The sequence below is a fragment of the Neomonachus schauinslandi genome, chromosome 3 (genome assembly GCF_002201575.2).
Source record: "Neomonachus schauinslandi chromosome 3, ASM220157v2, whole genome shotgun sequence".
Taxonomy (NCBI): Eukaryota; Metazoa; Chordata; class Mammalia; order Carnivora; family Phocidae; genus Neomonachus; species Neomonachus schauinslandi.
The window spans coordinates 135,452,952-135,477,656 of NC_058405.1; the positions used below are offsets into that span (position 1 = coordinate 135,452,952).

The 24,705-nt window shown below is 38.2% G+C and overlaps 1 protein-coding gene across 2 annotated transcripts in view; it reads right to left on the reverse strand.

The window, feature by feature from the left end:
* The window catches only part of OLA1 (Obg like ATPase 1), a 192,844-nt gene that overhangs the window by 160,499 nt on the left and 7,640 nt on the right, over positions 1 to 24,705 (reverse strand). For both annotated transcript variants that reach the window (XM_021702985.1, XM_021702986.2), the window contains exons 3-4: positions 13,404 to 13,547; positions 9,154 to 9,281 (exon numbers count right to left, since the gene is read on the reverse strand). In XM_021702985.1, coding sequence (XP_021558660.1) covers positions 9,154 to 9,281; positions 13,404 to 13,547 — 272 coding nt within the window. The remainder of the gene's footprint in view (positions 1 to 9,153; positions 9,282 to 13,403; positions 13,548 to 24,705) is intronic.

Here is a 24,705-nt window from a genome sequence, read left to right on the forward strand (position 1 = left end):
ACACAGAATTGGAGTTAATGCTATGGTCAAGACAGAAAGGGTGTGGTAGGAAGGACTGATGCCATACAAAGTTGGTTTAATCACAGGGACTGACAACTTTCAATTATGTGACTTAAGCAAATCATTTTAACCTCTCTAAGCTTTGGTTTTCTCATTTTCAAATGAGGATGACAATAAGGCATACACGTCTCACTGGAATCTTTGATGATCAAGACCTAACAATTTAAAAAGCACTAAATAAACAAAGTGCTATAAAGCTATTCATTATTATTTTAAGTTGGACCTACTTGAGGCACCTGGGTAGCACAGTTGGTTAAGCATCGGACTCTTGGTTTCAGCTCAGGTTATGATCTTAGGGTCATGAGATAGAGCCCCGCATTGGGCTCCATGCTCAGCATGGAATCTGCTTAAGACTCTCCATCCCCTTGGGTGCCTGGGTGGCTCAGTCGTTAGGCGTCTGCCTTCGGCTCGGGTCATGATCCCAGGGTCCTGGGACTGAGCCCTGCGTTGGGCTCCCTGCTCAGCGGGGAGCCTGCTTCTCCCTCTCCCACTCCCCCTGCTTGTGTTCCCTCTCTTGCTGTCTCTCTCTGTCAAATAAATAAAAATCTTAAAAAAAAAAAAAAAGACTCTCCCTCCCCTAAAATAAATAAATCTTAAAAAAAAAATTAAGTTGATGGGATGCCTGGGTGGCTCAGTTGGTTAAGCGACTGCCTTCGGCTCAGGTCATGATTCTGGAGTCCCTGGATCGAGTCCCGCATCGGGCTCCCTGCTCCGCGGGGAGCCTGCTTCTCCCTCTGCCTCTCTCTCTCTCTCTCTCTCTGTCTCTGTCTCTCATGAATAAATAAATAAAATCTTAAAAAAAAAAAAAAATTAAGTTGGACCTAGTTGTTTGGTCAGATAGGCCTTTTGGTAGGTCTGGGGTATTTATATCATAACCTACAATCCTGCTTCTCAAACTGGGGACTGCACACTGCTGGAAATACAGAATAAAGTAAACCATGAGATGCTAAAAACTTTTCCTTGAAGTCAAGTGTCTGGAGCTACACTGTGTACCAAAAGCCCCCCATGTTCCTCATTCTTTACAGTTAGAGCTCTTAGATAGAAGAGTTCAACAAACACAGGATTCTCACTATTTTCATAACACCCTGTATTTCCAGGTACTTTATGTTTTAGAGATAGGCAGTTCTGCCCATTAGCTCAAGACTTAGTCTGGTTTAAGGCAAAATTTTGTTAAGAATTTTGTTTTTGTTTTTGTTTTTAAAGAAAAAAAGAGTATTTCCCAAAACATCAAGAGTAAAAGAAACACTATGTTATTTAAAAACACTTAAAAGATCCATAAAAGAATAGAAAGAATGAGATTAAAGAAAACTGAAAAAGTAAAAAACAGAAAACAGAAAACCAACCCCCTCTGGATTAATTTCAGCCCCTCCTAGGTTCCAGAAACCTGACTAATGGATGGGCCCAGAGGATATGCTAATAAAGCATTAGCTTTCATCTGTAAACTTTTTTCAAAATGAAACAAAACAATACACATTGCTATTATTTCACTGATATAGTATTCTCAAAAAGACAAAACTCAAGTGATGGAGAACAGATCAATAGTTGTCAGGCTTCAGAGTGGCAAGAGTGTGACTATAAAGGGATAGCATAAGGGACTTTTTGGGGGGTGAAGTGTTCTGCACCCTGTGTGCTGGTGGTTACACAAATCTATACATATGCTAAAATTCATAGAACTGTATGCCAAAATAAGTCAATTTTACTATATGATAATTTAAAAAATAAAATACACATACTCCTGAATTTTATAAATGAAATTTTTATTTTATTTTTATTTTTTTTAAGATTTTATTTATTTATTTATTTTGACAGAGAGAAACGGCGAAAGAAGGAACACAAGCAGGGGGAGTGGGTGAGGGAGAAGCAGGCTCCCCGCAGAGCAGGGAGCCCGATGTAAGGCTCGATCCCAGCACCCCAGGATCATGACTGAGCCGAAGGCAGATGCTTAACAACTGAGCCACCCAGGCGCCCCAAATGAAATTTTTAAAAAAATGTTTTGCCCAACAAACTAACAAACTTGCCAATAAATAATAATAGTTTAGAATTTTTAAAGAATTCTCGAGCTGAGGGCGCCTGGGTGGCTCAGTTGGTTAAGCGACTGCCTTCGGCTCAGGTCATGATCCTGGAGTCCCAGGATCGAGTCCCGCATCGGGCTCCCTGCTCGGCAGGGAGTCTGCTTCTCCCTCTGACCCTCCTCCCTCTCATGCTCTCTGTCTCTCATTCTCTCTCTCTCAAATAAATAAATAAAATCTTTAAAAAAAAAAAAAAAAAGAATTCTCGAGCTGAAAAGATTCTGTACATCAAATTAGCATATGAAAGAGACAAATAATTTCACTTTAATGCACCAAAATCCAAGTTTCTTCACAAAATGTCAGGTTTAATTCTGATTTGTAAATCAATACAAATAGTGCACCAACCTACTAATTATAATCTAGAAATAGGACATCATCTCCAATGCTTACACTACTGAAACAATCAGGGTAACACAGTCCAATCAAAACTCCCCTGGAAGGAAAGGTGACACAGAAGTTGTTGTTGGTTTTTTGTTTGTTTGTTTGTTTGTTTAATTTTCCACACCCTTTTTCTTTTTTGTTTTACTGACTGAAATTAACATTTAATAAACTGTGCATAAAGCGTACAATTTGATATAGTATATGTATATACCTGTGATACCATCACCACAATCAAGAATTACGAACATTCCGGGGCGCCTGGGTGGCTCAGTTGGTTAAGCGACTGCCTTCGGCTCAGGTCATGATCCTGGAGTCCCTGGATGAGTCCCGCATCGGGCTCCCTGCTCTGCAGGGAGTCTGCTTCTCCCTCTGACCCTCCCAACCCTCCCCCCTCTCATGTGCTCTCTCTCTCAAATAAATAAATAAAATCTTAAAAAAAAAAAAAAAGAATTACGAACATTCCATCACCCAAGTTTCCTCACACCCCTTTTAATCCCTCCCCCACCCCTTCCCCTTCCCCATCCCCTTGACCCCAGGCAACCACTGATCTGCCTTCTGATATATTTAGTTTGTATTTTCTAGAATCTTATATAAATGGAATCATATAGTTTATGTTCTTTTCTGGACTGGCTTCTTCTACTTAGCATAAATTATTTTGAGATTAATTCATGTTACTATGTACAGAAAAAAATGTTAACATTACATCTACCTCCTATATAAAATTGGTCTACATTTTCTACAAACTGGCTTACATACTAAAGGAGCATCTTCAATAAGCTACATAAGAAGTTTCACATAATGAACAAATTATTATTCTTCAATTACTGTTCTTTTGAAAAAGTTTTCTAAGCATTTTTTAAAGTTTTCTAAGCATTTAAAATAGCAAGAAAAATGTCACCCTGCAGTAAGTGAAGACTCTGATTCTGTTTTCAAATTAATTTTAAAAAGCACAGATTCATATGTACTATTAAAAATACTTCCCACAAAGCTTTGTTTATAAAATTCACCAGAATAAAAAGATTAGCTCTCATACTTCCCATCAGGCAAAGTCTGGCAATTTTTGTATTTTTGTGTCCCAGTAAGACATACTTTTGCTTCAGTAACCCTTGTTTACAGAAAGAGTAAATTCTTGTTTATCTAGCTGAACCCATAGCTATCGGTTAGTATTCAGTAACTTTAAAAACACACTTTAAAAGGTAAGTGTAACTCTAAATCTGCGTACATGTGAACAAGATAATCTTCCATTTTTTTTAGTATCTCTCATTACCTTATTAGTGTACTTTGCAAACAAGAAAACCCCTGAAAATAAAATTTTAAAGAGAACTCTAGGGGCGCGTGGGTGGTTCAGTCAGTTAAGCGTCTGCCTTCAGCTCAGGTCATGATCTCAGGGTCCTGGGATGGAGTCGCGCATTGCAGCGGGCTCCCTGCTCAGCGGGGAGTCTGCTTTTCCCTCTGCCTCTGCCCCTCCCCCTGCTTGTGCTCTCTCTCTCTCTATCTGCTTCTCTAATAAATAAACAAAATCTTTCAAAAAAAAAAAAAGAAATTTAAAGAGAATTCTAATGACTCATGGAGAAAGGACCTAAAACACCTACACATTAGGCAACAAACCCAAAAGAAAAAAACACTATTTAAGGGGTAAGCAAACGAAAGAATGCGAATAGATTCTTTTACAAAAGAAGTGTTCTACATTTGTCATGCCAGACATCTATGAAAATCATTATCAGTATCTTGAAAATAATATTTTGTAACAATGAAATTTCAAACTCTTGGTGCCTAACTCCATTTTGATTTCTTAAAACATTAAAAATGTAACTCAACTGAATAACTTCCAAGTAAGCTCCTGGAACAATTTAATCTGCCCTCCTACCCCAACTCTCCATTTAAAACTCTTCATATTTAAGCCAGTAAGCCTATATATGGTGGACATGGTGAATCCCCAATTACCTCCCTGTCTCTTTTCCATCGCTCCTCAACATCATTCATCCTAGCCACACTGATAGTCCTTTCAAAGCAGCAGGGCCTTGAAACAAGCCATTTATTCTAAATAATCAATCTCTCCTTTCTTTCCTCCTTCCCCTAACATATTAGCTCCCACTCAATCTTTCCCTCCCAGCATAACCATCATTTCCTCAAGGCAACACCACACCCTCACATGCACATGCTGTCTCTCTTCTTTATGCACAATTAGAGAATGGCATCCTATGTTTATATGACCATTTATTCAATGTCTGTCTCCTCCACTGGTTTGTAAGCTCTATGAGGGCAAGAGTCATACTTGTTTTTACTCACGATTACACCCCTCAGCATCTAGCACACTTGAAAGAAGTGCTCCATAAATAATGTGTCAAATGATTAGACAGAGTGAACTAAAGATTTAAAACCAAAGCAAACCTGTCAAAGTATTTATATTTAAAACAAGAATAAATTTTTGAGGCAATGTATATATTTACATATGTCTAATAACCAAGAGAGTAAACAAGGTGAGGGAAAAGTTAATTTTTAAAAATTAAATTAATGGAGAGAAACATAGCATTAATAAATTAAAATTCAAAATAAACCAAAGTTTCCCATTCATAATTTTGTCTCTCTCCTAACATTCAGATGTTCTTTTTTTTTAAATATTTTATTTATTTGTCAGAGTGATAGCACAAGCTGGGGGAGGGGCAGAGGGAGAGGGAGAAGCAGACTCCCCGCGGAGGAGAGAGCCCAATGTGGGACCTGATCCCAGGACCCGGGGATTATGACCTGAGCCGAAGGCAGACGCTTAACCCACTGAGCCACCCAGGTGCCTCCATTCAGATATTCTAATGGAAAGCTTAAAAGTGCCCTAGGCATGGGGCGCCTGGGTGGCTCAGTTGTTAAGTGTCTGCCTTCGGCTCAGGTCATGATCCCAGGGTCCTGGGATCGAGTCCCACATCGGGCTCCCTCCTCGGCGGGAAGCCTGCTTCTCCCTCTCCCACTCCCGCTGCTTGTGTTCCTGCTCTCACTATCTCTGTCTCTGTCAAATAAATAAATAAAATCTTTATAAAAAAAAAATAAGTGCCCTAGGCACTAATAGATACATCATCACTGTACTGTCCCTTTCCTTAGTAGTTGTTTTTGTTGTTGTTGTTGTTGTTGTTTTTTAAGTCATCTCTATACCCAATGTGGGGCTCAAACTCTCAACCTCAAAATTGAGTAGCATGGTCTGCCAACTGAGCCAGCCAGGTATCTGGTCCCTTTCCTTAGTAGTTTTATATCAATTGTCTAAAACAAAAATAGAGAAATTAAAAAAATATAACCATAGAAAATGGATTTTTTTCTCACCAAAATAAGAAATGATGAATTTAAGAATTAAAACAAGTTTCAAACGTTGTAATAGGCAAATAAGTAAATAATTCCCAGTAAGTTAAAAAAAAGTCCAAATCCAACAATGTAATTACACATTTATTAATATAATTATTCAATATTTATTTCTACCACTAGTCTAGAAGCTTCATAAAACCAGAGAATGTTAGATTCTGCTACCCACTATCTATTTCCAGCACCTAAAACACAAAGCATTTACTATAGAATTAATAAATAAGTCAGCTGCATTTCTGGTGACTTTAAGGTATCTGAAGAATATAATCTTCAAATAAGGAGTAATATGAAAGCTAAATCCTCTTTCACATTCATATTTAGTAATCTGATTATTGAAGACAAAAATATATCATAATTTCGAATTAAAGAATTCCCAATTTTCATAGTTTCAAAGTAATCACCTTATCTTTTTAATCTCTGCAAATCTTTTTTACTGATTATAATTCTATGAAGGTATTTTGTTCTGAGTTCTGTGCACTATACAATAATATATACCATATTTCATCAATTCTTTTTTTTTTTTTAAAGATTTTTTATTTATTTGACAGAGAGAGACACAGCGAGAGAGGGAACACTAGCAGGGGGAGTGGGAGAGGGAGAAGCAGGCTTCCCGCGGAGCAGGGAGCCCGATGAGGGGCTCGATCCCGGGACCTGGGATCATGACCTGAGCTGAAGGCAGTCGCTTAACGACTGAGCCACCCAGGCGCCCCTATTTCATCAATTCTAAGATGCATATTTTCACAATTTAATACCTCTGATATCAAATTACTATAAGAAACCAGGGTATCTAGTTTAAATGGATTTTTTTTTCCTTTCTTCACAATAGCTTTAGCCTGAATGAAATACAATAAAGTATGTATGCTCCTAACCAAATTCATTTTTCCCCTAAGGGTTAGAAAAACATATCAGACGAATATTATACAACAGATAACAAAATAAAGACTTGATTACATTTAGTTTCAGGCCATTATCAGGATCTTACCATCACCCTTAAATGCTCCACCTCTGAAAATGTTAAGTCAAATATCCCTGCCCCTATGCCCAGCATATCTGTTCTTGAACCTCCTCAGGTAATTAGATCTACGACCCTTCCATTTTTCAGTCCTCTGTTATGTTCCCTCCTACTCTATGTTAAGCTCTATTCCACCCATCAGTTCAATCTTTCTCACCCCAAAATTTCAATTCTCTCACCCCCATCCTCCTGTCACACCTGCTCGATCAATCCTACTTCCTTATAGACATCTCTTACCTGGATGTCCCAGGTACACAAATCCAAAAAACTGTCCCAAACTGGGGCACCTGGGTGGCTCAGTCAGTTAAGCATCCGACTCTTTTTTTTTTTAAGATTTTATTTATTTTTGACAGAGAGAGCGAGCGAGCACAGGCAGGGAGAAGCAGCAGGCAGTGGGAGAGGGAGAAGAGGGCCTGATGCGGGGCTTGATTCCAGGACCCTGGGACCATGACATGAGCCGAAGGCGACGCTTAACCGACTGGCCACCCAGGCGCCCCAAGCATCCAAAACTTGATTTCAGCTGAGGTCATGATCTCAGGGTCGTGAGATCGAGCCCCACGTCGGGCTGCGTGCTGACTATGGAGACTGGAATTCTCTCCATCTCTCTCTCTCTGCCCCTCCCCCTACTCTCTCACACTCTCTCTCAAAAAGCAAAACAAAACAAAACTGTACCAAACTGGCCTCATTAAGTCTCTCCCAAGACTTGCTGGTCCTTCTACATTTAACATGTCAGTGAATGCCATCAAGATTCATTCAACTGGCCCAGTCCAGAAACCCGGGAGTCACACTTGATTCCACTTCTCTTTGAAACTCTCACATCAGTCACCAGAACCAGTAAAAAAATCAAGCTGTCAGGAAAACAAAGGCTATCGCCAGTGCACCCAGTGCACGGGCTTTAAGTAGCACTACTCTACATAACTGAATTCCTCCCCCACGGCCCCCCAACCCCAACCCCAACCCTATTCTTCACCTGCACCACAAACCCCTCCAGAAGGTGTCTCCATACCTCCACCCAATATGAAGTTACCTAAATCAGTCCTTCTCAAACTATGTGTGGTGGACTTTTGTAAAATACAAAAAAAATGGGGGCACCTGGGTGGCTCAGATGGTTAAGCGTCTGCCTTCAGCTCAGGTCATGATCCCAGGGTCCTGGGATGGAGCCCCGCATTGGGCTCCCTGCTCAGCAGGGAGCCTGCTTCTCCCTCTCGCTCTGCCCCTCCCCACCAGTCCTGTGCACTTTCTCTCTCTCTCTGTCAAATAAATAAATAAATCTTTATAAAAAAAATAATAAAATGAAAAATTGTTTAAAAACATACAGAAATACTAGCACAATTTGTTAGATCCACATGACAAAAAAATTCCTCAAATGGCTATAAAGTTTTCTAAATGCTCATTTATAATTGCTATAGTTATCTAGTTGTGGACCTGAAACAAACAAAAGCACTAAACCAGACCACAACTGGCCTGTACCCCTAACTTGGATTTCCTTCATTTGCACTGATTTGCTCATTACAATACCATGCAGTGCGGTCTTGACCTGAACCTTAACCTAAACCTAACCTGAACCTTTCTGTCAAAGAATTACCATGTTCTTGGCTCACTTCTGCACTCAAGAGAACATAAACTAACACATAGTTCTACCAGTTTTCCTCTTTGCTTTATACCCCTCTCTCCATCAAAGATTAGCTCATCTGTAGTTTCTCCTTAACCCTCTCATCTCAGTAAGTACCCTGGATGCCTCTCTCTTCTTTGAAATAACAGAATCCCCTCCTCTATTAATTCTGCCTTCTCAACACATGAAAAGCAACAATACAGAAAAGTTCCACAAGTTAAGAAAAGTTCAAATGCCTTTATAAGCAACAAAATTATTTCCACATAGAAACACTTCCCAAAGGTGTCGGGGGGGGGGGGGGGGGGGGGGGGGCAGGGATACTCAGGGACAGGGCATCATAGGGATTCGGCAAAAAATGCAGCATTAAAGGTAACCCATGCCCCCTAAAAAAAAAAAAGAAAGAAAGAAAGAAACACTTCTCAATGGATCCAATCCAGAGCAGGGGATGGAATTCACTTAGAATATCAATACAGCACATATTTGCTATGGAATAAGCCTTCCTGTATGGAAATGATACTAAATAACATTAAAGTCACAATTAGCAGACCAATCCATGATTCGTCTTGTGAAACAAAGCAAATCTATTAGTCAGTCATTACTAATTTTATTTGAGCTATAATGGAAAGAAAACACTGATTATAATGAAATGAATCAATTAAATAAACAACTGTACTTACGTGTTAGATGAAAGATTCCATCACAGGCACTGATATGAGATAAAAAGGCATTTCCCAAGCCTTGACCATTGTGAGCTCCTTTCACAAGGCCAGCAATATCCACTACATTTAAAAAGGCAGGAATTTTGCTGAAAAACAAAAGATGGTTTTATTATAAAATAGTACTAAGAACCTGTTTATTAGCTATATCGATTTCAAAAATATTCTACATAAAGTAATCCTTTCCCTTCTAGAACAGTGTTTAGAAGACTCTCAAGAATGATCTGATAGGGCGCCTGGGTGGCTCAGCCGTTAAGCGGCTGCCTTCGGCTCAGGTCATGATTCCAGGGTCCTGGGATCGAGTCCCACATCGGGCTCCCTGCTCAGCAGGAAGCCTGCTTCTCCCTCTCCCACTCCCCCTACTTGTGTTCCTGCTCTCGCTGTCTCTGTCAAATAAATAAATAAAATCTTTAAAAAAAAAACAATGATTTGATAAATAAATACCAAAAAAAATAAATAAGAAATAATCTTTTACTACTTTAGGACTTTCTTACCTAGGAAAATGAAGGAAAACTGTAAAGCAGAATAGATGTTTTTATTGTGTCTACAAAGAACTAAAATTCGTACCATTAATTTTACTATACTGTTCTGCTGGCCCATGCATATGGACACAAAAGCAAAGGAGAACATTTTAAGAATATACTGATAAAAGGTAATCATTATAGAATGAGCCAACATATTTTGTGATGGGCACTGGACTAAGTGATTTACTTGTATCATTTCAAAGTTCAAAACAACTCCATCAGGTAAGTGCTATTATTAAATCTACTTTAAAGATGAGGAAATTGAGCCTGAGAGGAATTAAGAAATCTATGTACATTCAGGGGATTACTCAGCTAGTGGTAACAAAACTGGGATTCAAACACAGGATATCTGGATTTGCATTTAATCATCATGTAGGTTATATAGACAAAAAATGCATATAATGATGTGAACTGGTTATCAGCATGGTAATAATCTAGTTGTTAACAACAGCAACAGAAATAAAGGCATATACAAAATAACCTTTGCTTTGTTCAAAGTAAAGGCATAGTTAACACAAGTTAGAAACCAAGTTAGGAAAACCAGCTGGCCATGTAAATATGGAGATTAAAGGACAGTTGACCCTTGAACAACACAGGGATTAGGGAGTGCCAACCTCCAGGCAGTCAAATATCCGCATATAACTTTTGACTCCCCAAAAAACTTAACTACTAATAGCTTACTATTGACCAGAAGCCTTACCAATAACATAAACAGTTGATTAACATGTATGCATATATGTTGTATACTGTATTCTTACATATAAAAATAAAGTAAGCTAGGAAAAGAAAATGTTATTAAGAAAAATCATAAGGAAGAGAAAATACATTTATAGTACTGCACTGGAAAAAAAATGTGTGTATAAGGGGACTGCACAGTTCAAACCCATGCTGTTCAAGGGTCAACTGTACTATAAATTACTGTCAATTTTTTTTATTTGCTTAACCACAAAGAGGCCAAAATTATGTTATAGAAAAAATGAATATGGGTTCCCATTCAATATTTTTATTTCCACAAAAGCATCTAATCAATGTTTACTAGCAAAGGAAAAGGGAAATTTTGAGAAATTAATTCCCTCACTGCCTAAAATTTCAACAAATTTGAAGTCTAAGAGCTTTATGATTGTTGTTCTCTTGAGGTCTCTGAAAATTTCAGCAATGTCACATGACCACACAGTCTAGCAGTGACAAGGGCCCACATCTAAAGAGTAGGAGTGGGGAGAAAAGATAGCACAATAGCAGCTGGGGCCTGTACAAGGCATCTCGGCAGGAGAGGACCAAGGACCAAACCAGCAGTGTCCAAATCAGCCAACAAGACAAAGGCGTCAAGAGATTGGCGACATATAAAGGAACTGAACAAATAAGCACATTAATGGGACAACTGGAGAAAACCAAATGGAATCTATGAATTAGATGGTAACACTGGATCAGTGTTAATGTACTGATTTTGGTGGTTTACTGTGGTAACGTAAGAGAATGTCTGGGGGCACCTGGGTGGTTCAGTCAGTTAAGGGTCTGACTTTTGGTTCCAGCTCAGGTCATGAGCCCAGAGTCCTGGGCCCTGCATCGGGCTCCCCACTGAGAAGCTCCCTCTTCTCCCTCTCCCTCTGCCCCTCCCCGTGCTCGTGCACTCTCTCTCACTCTCTCAAATAAATAAAATCTTAAAAAAGGGGGAGCAAATATGTCTGTATTTAGTAAATACAAATTTAAGAATTTAAGTGCAGTGTGGCATCACGTCTGCAACTCATTCTCAAAGGTTCAAAGAAATTTGGGTGAAGGGTACACAAGCATTCTGTGGGTAATTTTGCATCTTTTATATAAATTTGAAATTATTTAAAAATAAAAAAGGTTTCCAAAAGAAAACAGAATCCAGTTTGAGGAGCCAATTTCAGGAATATAATTTGAACCATGTCCAATCACTGACATATTGTAACCAACTGAGTAACCCTTCCATGAATGAATACATGAGTGAATAAATGAAGACAAGAAAGCTCTTCCTTACAGTAGGCGGCCAACAAATAGTAAGAAGAAATGAGGGAATTATAAAATCACCATGTGGCAATCATCACTGTAATAATTAATTCATTAAAAAAAATCAGTGGATGCTCAAACTAATGGATGAAAGCGTCTGCATTTGGCTCAGGTCATGATCCCAGAGTCCTGGGATCAAGTCCCACATCAGGCTCCTTGCTCAGCAGGGAACCTGCTTCTCCCTCTGCCTGCCACTCCCCCTGCTTGTGCTCTCTTTCTCTCTCTCTGACAAATAAATAAAATCTTTAAGAAAAAAAAAAAAGAACTCTTAAGAATTGTTGACAGATTGGATGTAGGGGTGAGGAAAGACAGGAACCAAGGATAAATCTTGGACTTTGACTTAAGCAACTGAGGAAATAATAGTGCTATTTATTGAATTATAAAAGTCCTGAAGAACAAATTTGGCACAAGGCAGAGTGAAATGAAGAGGTCCATTTTGGACATGTCAAGTCTGAGGCACCTATTTAGTCATCCAGGTGTCAATGTCAAGAAGGTAATTAGATATGTCTGTAGATCAGCAGAGTTCAGGAATAGAGACAGAAACTTGGGATTTATCAGCACATTTCAAATGGTGAGAAACTAAAGGCAAACTAAATTCTCAGTAATAGGGAAATAAACTATACATTCATATAATATAGTATTAAACAAAGTTATATTAGAAATTATTATTTAGGGCGCCTGGGTGGCTCAGTTGGTTAAGCGACTGCCTTCAGCTCAGGTCATGATCCCAGGGTCCTGGGATCGAGTCCCACATCGGGCTCCCGGCTCAGCGGGGAGCCTGCTTCTCCCTCTGACCCTCTCCCCTCTCATGCTGTTTCTCTCCTGCTCACTCTCTAATAAATAAATAAATAAATAATCTTTAAAAAAAAAATTATTATTTAAATCTGTATTTTTTAATCTAGAAAAATATTAGTAATACCCCAAGTAAGAATATATTCTATTTTTGTAAGTATGTGTGTATACCTTCAGGGAAAAGTATGGAAGGTTATACCTCCAAAGTATTTATATCTGTGATATCAAGGGAGAAGTATAGGTGATTTTTACTCTGCTCTTTATACATTTCCATACTGTCTGAACTTCCTACAATGAACCTGAACCTGTATTATTTTATTTTTTCTAATTAAAGATATAATACGTTTGTTACAAAAACTTCAAACAATATCAATACAAGAAAGTAAAAATCAAAAAAATAATAATAATAAATGAAAAGAAAGTAAAAGTCACCTAAAATTCCACTACCCGAAGATAACCGTCAAACAGTTTCATACATTTTCCCATGAATATACATGTATATGTATAATTTTACATGAATGGAATCATAAATACAGGCCACTTACTCCCTCTACTTCATATTCCCCCCCAAAAAATAACTGCAATGTTAACAGCCAGATGTATCCTTTCTCACCTTTCTCTATGCTCTCTACATTATAATCACCCATAATACATTCATGTTGGAGAAAAAAACACTTCTGTATTTTTCTTTTAAGTAAACTACGCCACACATGGGGCTCGAACTCACAACCTCGAGATCAGCAGACACATCTTCTACCAAATGAGCCAGGCAGGCACCCCCTATATGATTTTAAATTTATTACTTACATATTTTTACTCAGTCTATATAGGGTCAACAAATAAACAATGGCATAAAGATTTTCTTACCTTGCTGGTTTGTGGTACTGGCAAAGAAAGTCAAACCTTTCATCTGGCACAGGTACTCTGCTCTCATTAGGATCAATAGTGCAGAATGGGAAGTTTTCTGCTGAAGCCTGACTATTGGTTAATACATTGAAGAAGGTAGATTTCCTAAAATAAACAAAAACAATTTCAATCAATTCTTAGGGTTAACATTGAGAAAAACTTAACCTCATTTTCATGTCAATGCTCAAATAAGATCCATGATAATTATAAAACCAATCTGGGAAGGGAAGGTGGAGAATAACAGGAATGAATGAAATTTACTAACAGAAATGAGTTTTTTTAACCAACAGAAAAGAATGAAATTTACAACAATGCAGCTCATGATTTATAATCAGTTTATGTTCCTATCTCAGTCTATTTGAAACTTGAAAAGCACTTTCCCAAAGAATCTTTGTTATAAGTAATAACTAGTTTCACACACTATAAAAAGTATTTTATTCCTAAAGTACCTGGTAGTAGCAGTACCACTTCACCTATATCTAATATAATCTTCTCCAGCATAAATGTAGAGAGGTGTGCATCTAGCTAGGTCAATCATGGCCCAAGCATTCTAAATTGGGAAACAGATGCCAATTATATAATAGGAAATGGGAAGCTGGAGCTCAGACCCCTACTAATTGTTAATAATACAGATTACTGTTAAATCTAGAGTTACGAACTGTGAATTACGAAAAATCAAAATGTGAATTCTTCAAGATATAATAAATTAAGAAAAAGATCTATTGGGCGCCTGGGTGGCTCAGTCTTTAAGCGTCTGCCTTCAGCTGAGGTCATGATCCCAGGGTCCTGGGATTGAGTCCCACATCAGGCTCCCTGCCCGGCAGGAAGCCTGTTTCTCTCTCTCCCACTCCCCCTGCTTGTGTTCCTGCTCTCGCTATCTCTGTCTCTGTCAAATAAATAAATAAAATCTTAAAAAAAAAAAAAAGATCTATTAATAATAAATTGTCAAGGCACCTGAGTGGCTCAGTTGGTTAAGTATCTGCCTTCAGCTCAGGTCATGATCCCAGGGTTCTGGGATCAAGCCCAGAGTCTGGCTCCCTGTTCAGCTGCTTCTGCCTCTCCTCCCTACTTTTTTTTTTTTAAGATTTTATTTATTTGTCAGAGAGAGAGAAAGAGCACAAGCAGGGGGAGCTGTAGGCAGAGGGAGAAGAAGGCTCCCTGGTGAGCAAGGAGCCCAATGTAGGACTCGATCCCAGGACCCAGGGATCATGACCTGAGCCGAAGGCAGACGCTTAACCGACTGGGCCACCCAGGTGTCCCTCTCTCCTCCCTACTTGTGCTCTCTCTCGCTATCTCGGTCTCTCTCTCTCAAATAAATAAATAAATAAATAAATAAAATATTTAAAATAATAATAAATTGTTTCTAATGTTCTAATTATCTGATTCTTACCAGGTAATACATGCTCAGAGAATGCCAACTCTCGTATTAACACTAGCTACATTTCTTTTCTTTTTTTTTTTTTTAAGTAGGCTCCACACTAGGTGTGGAGCCCAATGCAGGGCTTGAACTCACAACACTGAGATCAAGATCTGAGCTGGGATCAAGAGTCGGATGCTTAACCAACTGAGCCACCCAGGCACCCCCAGCTACATTTCTAAAATATGATCATTACAGTGTCAAAAATCACAGAGCAAAATCCAAAACAAAATGGTATTTTTAAAGGTTTGTTGATCTATTCTACACTATTTTCCAATTCCATCACTAATACGGACAGCAGAGAATTCACTATAGTGAATTTTCTTGCTCCAGAAATAGGACGGTAGCATACATGAGGACTTAAAATGAAAATTACTGGGGCGCCTGGGTGGCTCAGTCATTAAGCGTCTGCCTTTGGCTCAGGTCATGATCCCAGGGTCCTGGGATCGAGCCCCGGGTCGGGCTCCCTGCTCGGTGGGAAGCCGGCTTCTCCCTCTCCCACTCACCCTGCTTGTGTTCCCTCTCTCACTGTATCTCCCTCTGTCAAATAAATAATAAAATCTTCAAAATATATATATATATAAAAAAAAAATGTGACCTAAGCCTATAGGAAGAAATTGATACTACAATTAGCTCATCTGAACTTTTAACCAAAGAAGTAACCCCTTTAAAAAAAAAAACAAAAGCATGGGGCGCCTGGGTGGCTCAGTCGTTATGTGTCTGCCTTCAGCTCAGGTCATGGTCCCAGAGTCCAGGGATCGAGCCCCGCATCGGGCTCCCTGCTCGGCGGGAAGCCTGCTTCTCCCTCTCCCAATCCCCCTGCTTGTGTTCCCTCTCTCACTGTATCTCTCTCTGTCAAATAAATAAATAAAATCTTTAAAAACAAAAAAAAAACAAAAACAAAAAACTCTGAGACTCTTAAAAGAGAGTTATGAACAAAAGGCAACAATCAAGGCTTATTTAAATACTACTGGTGAGAAGTATATTTTGGCAACAAGACAGGTTTAACTTGTACCTGCCTTTAGGTCTTTAAATATTATTCTTATGTCACATTCAGACTAAACATTTTTTAATAAAGAAGAAACGCTTGCTAAATAGCCACATGAAATCATTACTGGTTACTTAGAGCACCATTAGCCAAATCAGTAGCTTTTAAATGCCTGCCTATAACATAATTAGCTAAGAACATAAAGACGTGCATTACCAGGCCTCTTTCCAGACCTGGTGTAAGTACCAGTATTTTGAAAATATCTCACGTGTTGCATATGTAAAGTCATGTTTTGGACCAACGCTGCATTCTGACTCAGCTAACAACTCACTAAGTAATATTGACTGTTGTAGAATTTATACTGGCAATCTCTCAGAGTCTGGTAACAATCCCAGAATTCTAGGAATGAAAATTAAAAAGAAATCACTACTTTCTTTTTTTTTTTTAAGGTTTTATTTTAAAGTAATCTCTATACCCAATGTAGGGCTCAAATTCACAACACCGAGATCAAGAGTCACATGCTCTTCCGAATAGGCCAGTCAGGTGCACCGAAATCACTGCTTTCTATAAAGCTAGCTTTTAATTTCAATCCTGTTAAGGTAAGTGTCACAGTACTTAATTTAAAATAATCTGTATATTTATAAAGTTCTTCTGTGTATTTATAAAGTTCTAGTCCACCTACTTTCAAAAAGATTCTGAAGCTCAATACAATTTTTAAAATTAACATATATAATAAGGCAGATAATTTTTTAAAAAGAGAACTCACATTCAGATTATGATCTTTAAATACCGTGTCCTTTAAAAATAACCAGGACTGGGCACCTGGGTGGCTCAGTCAGTTAAGCATCTGCCTTCGGCTCAGGTCATGATCTCAGGGTCCTGGGATGGAGCCCCGCATTCAGCCCAGCTTCTCCCTCTCCCTCTACCTGCCTCCCGCTCTGCTCTCTCGCTATCTCTCTCTCTCTCTCTCTCTCTCAAATAAATGAATAAAAAAGAAATAACCAGGACTCCTTGGAGAAATGGCTAGTTCTAGGTCTGGGACCAGAAATGTGAAGATAAGTCTCAATTTTTCCCACAGAAAAGAAGGAAGCTATGAAAGATCACAAAGTCTAAAGGACTCTAAAGCCAACTTGAATAGCCAAAAATAGATCAATCTGGGCATCAATAAGAACAGCTAATGATAACTATAACAAATCAAATAACTTTTTATCCACGAGTTGTCAATAATCCGCAACAAAACCAAACCAAAAGAAGCCCTCTCTGGCCACCTTTTAAGGATGCTAGGGTGACTGATTCTTTTGAAGATTAAGTAAAGCACTTATTTCCTATATGAACAGTACTTTTAGAGTAACAAATACTTGATTAAGAGGAGATTATCTTACGGACATATTCTAGCCAATAAATGAGGAAAGAATAAGAAACTTAGAATACTACCATTTTGCAACCCCTAAGAAATTAATGGATCTGGGTAATGATCACCAATGACAGTTAATACTGCAAAAAGAAAAAGAAAAAAAAAACCACAAGAAATAGAGTGCCTCCTAACAGAAGAAAAGAAGTATATACAACACCTTTCAAGTATTAACATAAAAATTATCTGATCAAAAATTATCTGATACTAATCTAAACAAGCCTTTGGATATTACCACCACTTTATAGGAAATAGGAAAGAAGAATATATTAAATGACACCACAGAGAAGCAATCAACAAAATTCAGACTTTGGAAAATTCTATAAGACAAACAACCAGATTTCTTCAAAAAGTCAATTGGGAGAAGGCAGAAATTCTGTTTCTGGGTGAGATGCACACTCACAGCAGACTAGAACTCTTACCCAGAACTAGAAAAGCCATGTAAATGCACAATACGAAAACATCTATTTGAAGAGGCTAGAAATCTGGAAATGGAAAAAAATCTCAAAGAAGTGATCTGTTGACCACTTTGACCCTGGGAACATTTGCCCATTCAAGACAGAGGAAGGAGGCCAAGAATCCAGGCGTTACACTCATGGAAAGCTAATGCTGGAGGGCAGAGAACCCAGCAAAGCCTCCAGGGGAGTCTTAGACCTCAAGAACATGGCCAGTTCTCACCTGAGGATATTTCTCCCAAGAGGGAAAACTACAAAATGTGCTTAAGTAAATGGTGACATAAATTGGCCCACTCCCCTGTACCTTTACTTCCCTCCACACAAAAAAATAAACTGGTTGCCAGAATAACCCATCAGTCCTTATTTATCTAAAATTTAACTAAAATATTTTATATCTACAACGAAAATATTACAAAATAATGTTACAATAAAGGTACTTAAAGTAAAATGTAAATATGTTAATTAATCCAAACATATATAGAACACTTGCGCCTTTTTGGTAGGGACAAAAATTTTTTTTTGTATTGTAGTTTAAAAATTGCTCATTGTTATTATTACAGTCATACTAATTACAATATAAAAAGGCCAGAGAGGATTTATGGACTTGTTTTCAAATTTATGGCTATCACTAAGATAGTATTTTTGACTGTCTACCTTAACAAAAATGTTTTATACTAAAGGGAGAAAGTTATCCCTTAAAACATAGAGAAAAAGATAGCAAAAGAAAGTCCCATTATCTCTTAGACTGAAAAAATTCTTACGTACAGCCAAACTAAACTTGGAAGACAAATCTCCACTTATATAAAATATCTCATCTTGGTCATGGATTTTAAATTTCATAAAGTCTAAGTCATTTGTACCTTCCAAGAGTTATAAATACAAAAAAGTAAAATGAAATAAGGAACAAGAAAAAGGAAAAATTTCTAAGGATTATTACTATAGGCTTCAGTGGCGAGTTAAGACATTTTGATCTATTCAAATCTATTAAAGGAAAGCCTTATGAATTTAAAAGTTTTGGCCTATGTCTAGAGTGTTAAAACCCATAAGGCTTTTTGTGAGGATTTTACACACATACACACATACAAACACAGACATATTTAGATCCCTTAAGGTTATTATTAAAGCTTCAAAATAGGAGGGCACCTGGGTGGCTAAGTGGATTAAGCATCTGCCTTCGGCTCAGTCATGATCCCAGAGTCCTGGGATCGAGCCCAACATCTGGCTCCCTGCTCAGTGGGAAGCCTGCTTCTCCCTCTGCCTCTGCCTGCTGTTCCCCCTGCTTGTGCTTTCTCTCTGTGTCAAATAAAATAAATAAAATATTTTTTTAAAAAGCTTCAAAATAGGAGAAAGATTCAAAATTATAAGAATTTTTCTTATGAAAGAATGGGCTTACATAAATATTATTTCAGCAATGATAGCATTAAAAAGAAAAAAGTGACTAGACTTAATGAATGCCTCTCTCCATTTAGGACCTAAATATTTTGAAATTACATGTTTTACTGTAATAAGTAAACCTGACCGAAAAGATGTCTTATCTAAAACCTTATGCAAAATTACAATATGTATTGGGAAGTCAGGATGCCAATGCAAATCCCACAGCATTCCAAATTAACCATTTATAAAACAAACATCTAAAACATGGAAAAAAGTAGAATGTTGTTTCACTAAACTGTTAAAAAAGTATCTGTTAGGTAAAAGAAATAAACAGGGATGACAGAAATGAATACCAATGTATGTATACATGGGTTAGTATAACCACATATATTTCCTAACTCTATCAGGTGAGAGGGCCTAAAACCAGTAACATTCCAGCACCAAAAATCATACCTAGAGTCAGATCTTAGTTTCTAAATACCATTCTCCAATAAAAGAAACCGGGATCCCTGGAAACAAGGCTGGGACAGGAAAAAAATAATAGCCTGAAACATCTTATAGTGTCATAGAGGAAGTGCTTTAAAAAAAAGAAAGAAAAGGGGCGACCGGGTGGCTCAGTGGGTTAAGCGTCTGCCTTAGGCTCAGGATCCTGGAGTCCCGGGCATGATCCTGGAGTACAGGAATCAAGCCCCACGTCGGGCTCCCTGCTCAATGGGAGCCTGCTTCTGCCTCTCCCTCTGTCCCTCCTCTTCCACACCAGTGTGTGTGCACACTCTCTCTCTCTCTCTCAAATAAATAAAAATCTTTAGAAAAAAAGATTTATTTATTTGAGAGAGAGAGAGAGCATGTGCTCACGCACATGGGCAGAGGGGCCAAGGGAGAGGGAGAGAATCCCACCAAGTGGATTCCGCACTGAGTAGGGAGCCCAACACAGGGCTCCGCTCCCAACAACACTGAGCTCATGACCTGAACGGAAATCAAGAGCTGGTGTTCAACCAACTGAGCCACTCAGGCGCCCCAGTCAGGGAAACTTTAAAGAGAAAGAGGATATTTGAATAGCCTCAAATTATCTTTCCCCTATAATATTAATTAATTATTGTGGATGGTCTTAACAAATGTCCACAAATTTTTTGATACTTCTCCTTTTGAAGGTGGAGCTTCATTCCCCACTCTTTGAGTGTGGGTTGGACTTAGTGACTTGCTTCTAATTAATAGAGTATGGAAAGGAAAAAAAGTTACTTTTACAATGAAGAAATCTGGCAGAGGCCACCTTAATCAATGATCAAGTTTAGTATCACCAGTAATAAGTTGTGTTGATATTGTATATTCCTTAATATGATGCTAGGAGGATACTTCACCTCCATGGTATTCTTTCCAAAAGTCCATGCATGATTTCTGATATCAAAACATATTACAGGGGCACCTCCAGTCATTAAGCGTCTGCCTTCGGCTCAGGTGATGATCCCAGGGTCCTGGGATCGAGCCCCGCATCAGGCTCTCTGCTCAGCGGGAAGCCTGCTTCTCCCTTTTCCACTCCACCTGCTTGTGTTCCCTCTCGCACTGTCTCTCTTTAAAAAAAAAAAAAAAATTACAAAGCTACAGTGTGGAACTAACATAAAGATAGACATAGAGATCAGTGGAATAGAATAGAGAGCTCAGAAATAAACGCTCACATATATGGTTGAATGATCTTCAACAAGAGTGCCAAGACCAGAAAATGGGGAAAAGACTGTCTCTTCAACAAATGGTGTTGAGAAAACTGGACAGCCACATGCAAAAGAATAAAGTTGGATCCTTACCTTACACCATATACAAAAATTAACTCAAAATAGATCAAGGACCTAAATGTAGGACCTAAAACTGTAATACTCCTAGAAGCAAAAAAGGAAGGAAACAACAGAGTGAAAAGACAATCTATATAATGGGAAAAAATAATTGTAAATCATATGTCTGATAAGGGGTTAATATCCAGAATATTAGGATAAAGAACTATAACTCAACAACAACAAAAGTAACCTTTAAAAGTCACATACGTGAACAAAGGACCTAAATAAACATTTCTCTAAAGAAGATAAACAAACGGTCAATAAGCATCTGAAAAGATGCTCAACATCACTTATTATCAGGAAAATGCAAATCAGTAGTACAATAAAATATCACCTCACATCCATTAGGATGGTTACCATCAAAAAAACAGAAAATAAGGGGCACCTGGGTGGCTCAGCTGGTTAAGCGTCTGCCTTGGGCTCAGGTCATGATCCCAGGGTTCTGGGATCGAGCCCCGCATCGAGCCCCGCATCGGGCTCCCTGCTCCGCGGGAAGCCTGCTTCTCCCTCTCCCACTCCCCCTGCTTGTATTCCCTCTCTCGCTGTCTCTCTCTGTCAAATAAATAAAATCTTAAAAAAGAAAGAAAGAAAGAAAACAGAAAATAACAAGTGTTGGGCAGGACACAGAGAAACTAGAACTCTGGTACACTGCTGATGGAATATAAAACAGTGCAGCCACCACGGAAGACAGTAAGGAGGTTTCTCGAAACACTAAAAGTAGAATTATCATATCCAGAAACCCCACTTCAGGGTATTATACAAAATTAAAAACAGGATCTCAAAGAGGTATTTGTACACCCATGTTCACTGCAGCATTATTCACAATAGCCAAGAGGTGGAAGCAACCCAAATGTCTATCAACAGATGTATGGATAAAGAAAATGTGGTATATACATATAACAGAATACTTTTTGGCCTTCAAAAGGGAAATCCTGTCACATGGTAAAACACAGATAAACTTTGAGGGCACTGTCCCCACGCTCGGTGCTGAGTGAAATAACCAAGTCACAAAAGGACAAATACTATATGATTCCACTTATATGAGATATCTAGAGGAGTCAAAAATTATGTAAACAGAAAGGAGAATGATGGTTGACAGGGGCTAGGGAGAGGAAGAAATGGGAAATTGTTCAATGGGTAGAGAGTTCCAGATCTGCAAGATGAAAAAGTTCTAGAGATGTGTTACCTAACAATGTGAATACAGTTAAAACTACTGAACTGTACACTTAAGAATATTTAAAGGGTAACTTTTATATTGTGTTTCTTACCATAATTTTTTAAAAGTTCATAGCATGAAAAAACATCAAATTTGAATTGAGAAACACTGGAATGCTGACAAGTATCCAACAAGACTGAAGTTCATTTAAAATGGTACTGGGGAGTTTTGCTTTCCCTTCTACTATGGGACTGCCCTCCTGCCATAAAGAGCTGTAAAACTACACAAAACATGAAATAACAGTTTTCAGACAGAGGACAGTATGTAGCACAGCCCTGTGTTCCCTAAGAGAACAACAAATGAACTAAGCTCTACAACTACCCCAGCTGACTGCCTAAAAGTAATTTCAAAGCCACAGCACAGGGAGGGAGAACCAACAGAACCTGGCAGTCCTGCCAAGTTAAAGAGAAGGAGATGAGAGTTTGAGGAGGCCAAACCAGCTAGAATTTATAGGGCCAAGTAATGGAAAGGAAGGAGCTGCACAGAGGGAGGGCTCTGGAGATCAGCAAAAGGTGTCCTCAAGACTATGGCTAAGTAATGATTTGTACATGAGTTAATTCAGTCTCCAAAAGGCCGGGGGTGGGGGGGGCCACTCAGAAGCAAGAGAGTGAACAATTCTCAGGCTCACAAAGAGCTTGGAATAGTGCACAGTCCTACCAGCCAGAGTAGAGAGATCATACAATATAAGGGAACTTGGGCAGAGTCCTCAAAAAAGTTGAATCTTATATGAGGGCTAAAGTAACACCAGAGCAAAAACTATTATGAATTCATCATAAGAAAACATAATAGCAAACCTCAAAATAATCAAAATGATACACAAATAACTAAATGCCAGAACATAGTTGAACACTCTTTAAAGGAATACTATAAAATGCAGCACTTAACATAAAATCCAATGTCTGGAATCCCACAAAAACGACAAGGCATGCAAAGAAGGTAAATATAGACCAAAATCAGGATAAAAGCCAATAAATACAAACAAATCAGGTAATGATAGAGATAACAGAATTAGCAGATAAGGCCCTAAAGTAAATGTTACAAATTTTTTTAGAATTTTCTGAAGGACATAAAGGAAAATATGAAGACAATGAGGAGTGAAATTAAAGATATGAAAACTATGCAGACAGAACTATTGTATGGAAAATACATTTGAAATAAAATGAAATTGAAAAACACACTGAATATGATTAGCTCCCAATTAGACACTGCAGAAAAAAAGATCAAGGAACATGAAGACAGAGCAACAGAAACTACCAAATGAAGCATAGTGGAAAAAAAAAAGATTGGAGGAAAAAAACCAGAGCCTCAGTGGAATACTATCTAGATAACTAACCCACTTAAAATAAGAGTCCCAAAAGGAGAGGAAGGGGAAGAGGGGATGGGAGCATTTGAAGAAATACTGGCCAAATACTTTACAAATTTAATGAATATCATAAACTCACAAACCTAAAATCTCAACAAACACCAAGCAAAAGTAGCATAAGGAAAATCACACCAAAGCACACGATAATCAAATTGCTGAACACCAGTAGTAGAGAAAATTTTAAAAGCAACTAAAGGAAAAAACAAGACATTATGTACAGAGAAACCAAGATTAAGAATGACAATAGTTTTCTCATTGGAAAGCTAGAAGAAAATGGAAGGTAACTTCAAAATGCAAAAAGAAAAACTGTCCATGGAATTCCCCCCAGTGAAAATCTTTAAAAAATGAATGTATAACAACCACATGAAAATATGCTCAATATTATTAGGCATCAAGGAAATGCAATTCAAAACCACAATAAGATATACTTCACACCTTGGCTATAATAAAAAAGATAGTAACAAGTATTGGTGGGAAGGTAGAGAAACTGGAACTCACATACACTGTTGGTGGGAATGTAAAATAGCACAGTTGCTTTGAAAAACAGTTAATGCAGTTCCTCAAAGAGTTAAACATAAGGTCACCATACAAGGCAGAAGTTTCACTGCTAAGTATACAAGAGAGATGAAAACCTATGTATACACAAAATTTTGTGTATCCCAAGGCTGGAGCAGAGAAAAGTACAAATAGCCTGGAACATACTGTGGTACAAAAAAGTAGAAAGTACTCAAAATATAGAGAACCTAACAAAAGGAATATGAGTGAACAGGAAGGTTCCCGATGGCCAAATATGGGCAATTTGAACAACAAAATAAGTAATAATAGTAATAGATTATAACCAACAGAATAAACTAGGAATCCAATCCTGATATAAACAAATTATAATCAAATACATGAAAAATGGGGAGCTCTTCTCTTTTTTTCTTTAAGATTTTATTTATTTAACAGAGAGAGAGAGCACAAGCAGGGGGAGTGGCAAAGGGAGAGGGAGAAGCAGACTCCCCGATTAGCAGGAGAGTGGGGCTCAATCCCAGGACCCGGGATCTTGACCTGAGCCGAAGGCAGGTGCCCAACCGACTGAGCCACCCAGACTGGGGAGCTCTTCTTTACAAAAGAATTCAAGCCAACAGAATTTCTATTATTCCTTCTATAAATTGTTCCTACTATAAATGTAAAAGCACAAAGGAATCTTTAAAATCACCTTTTGATAAAC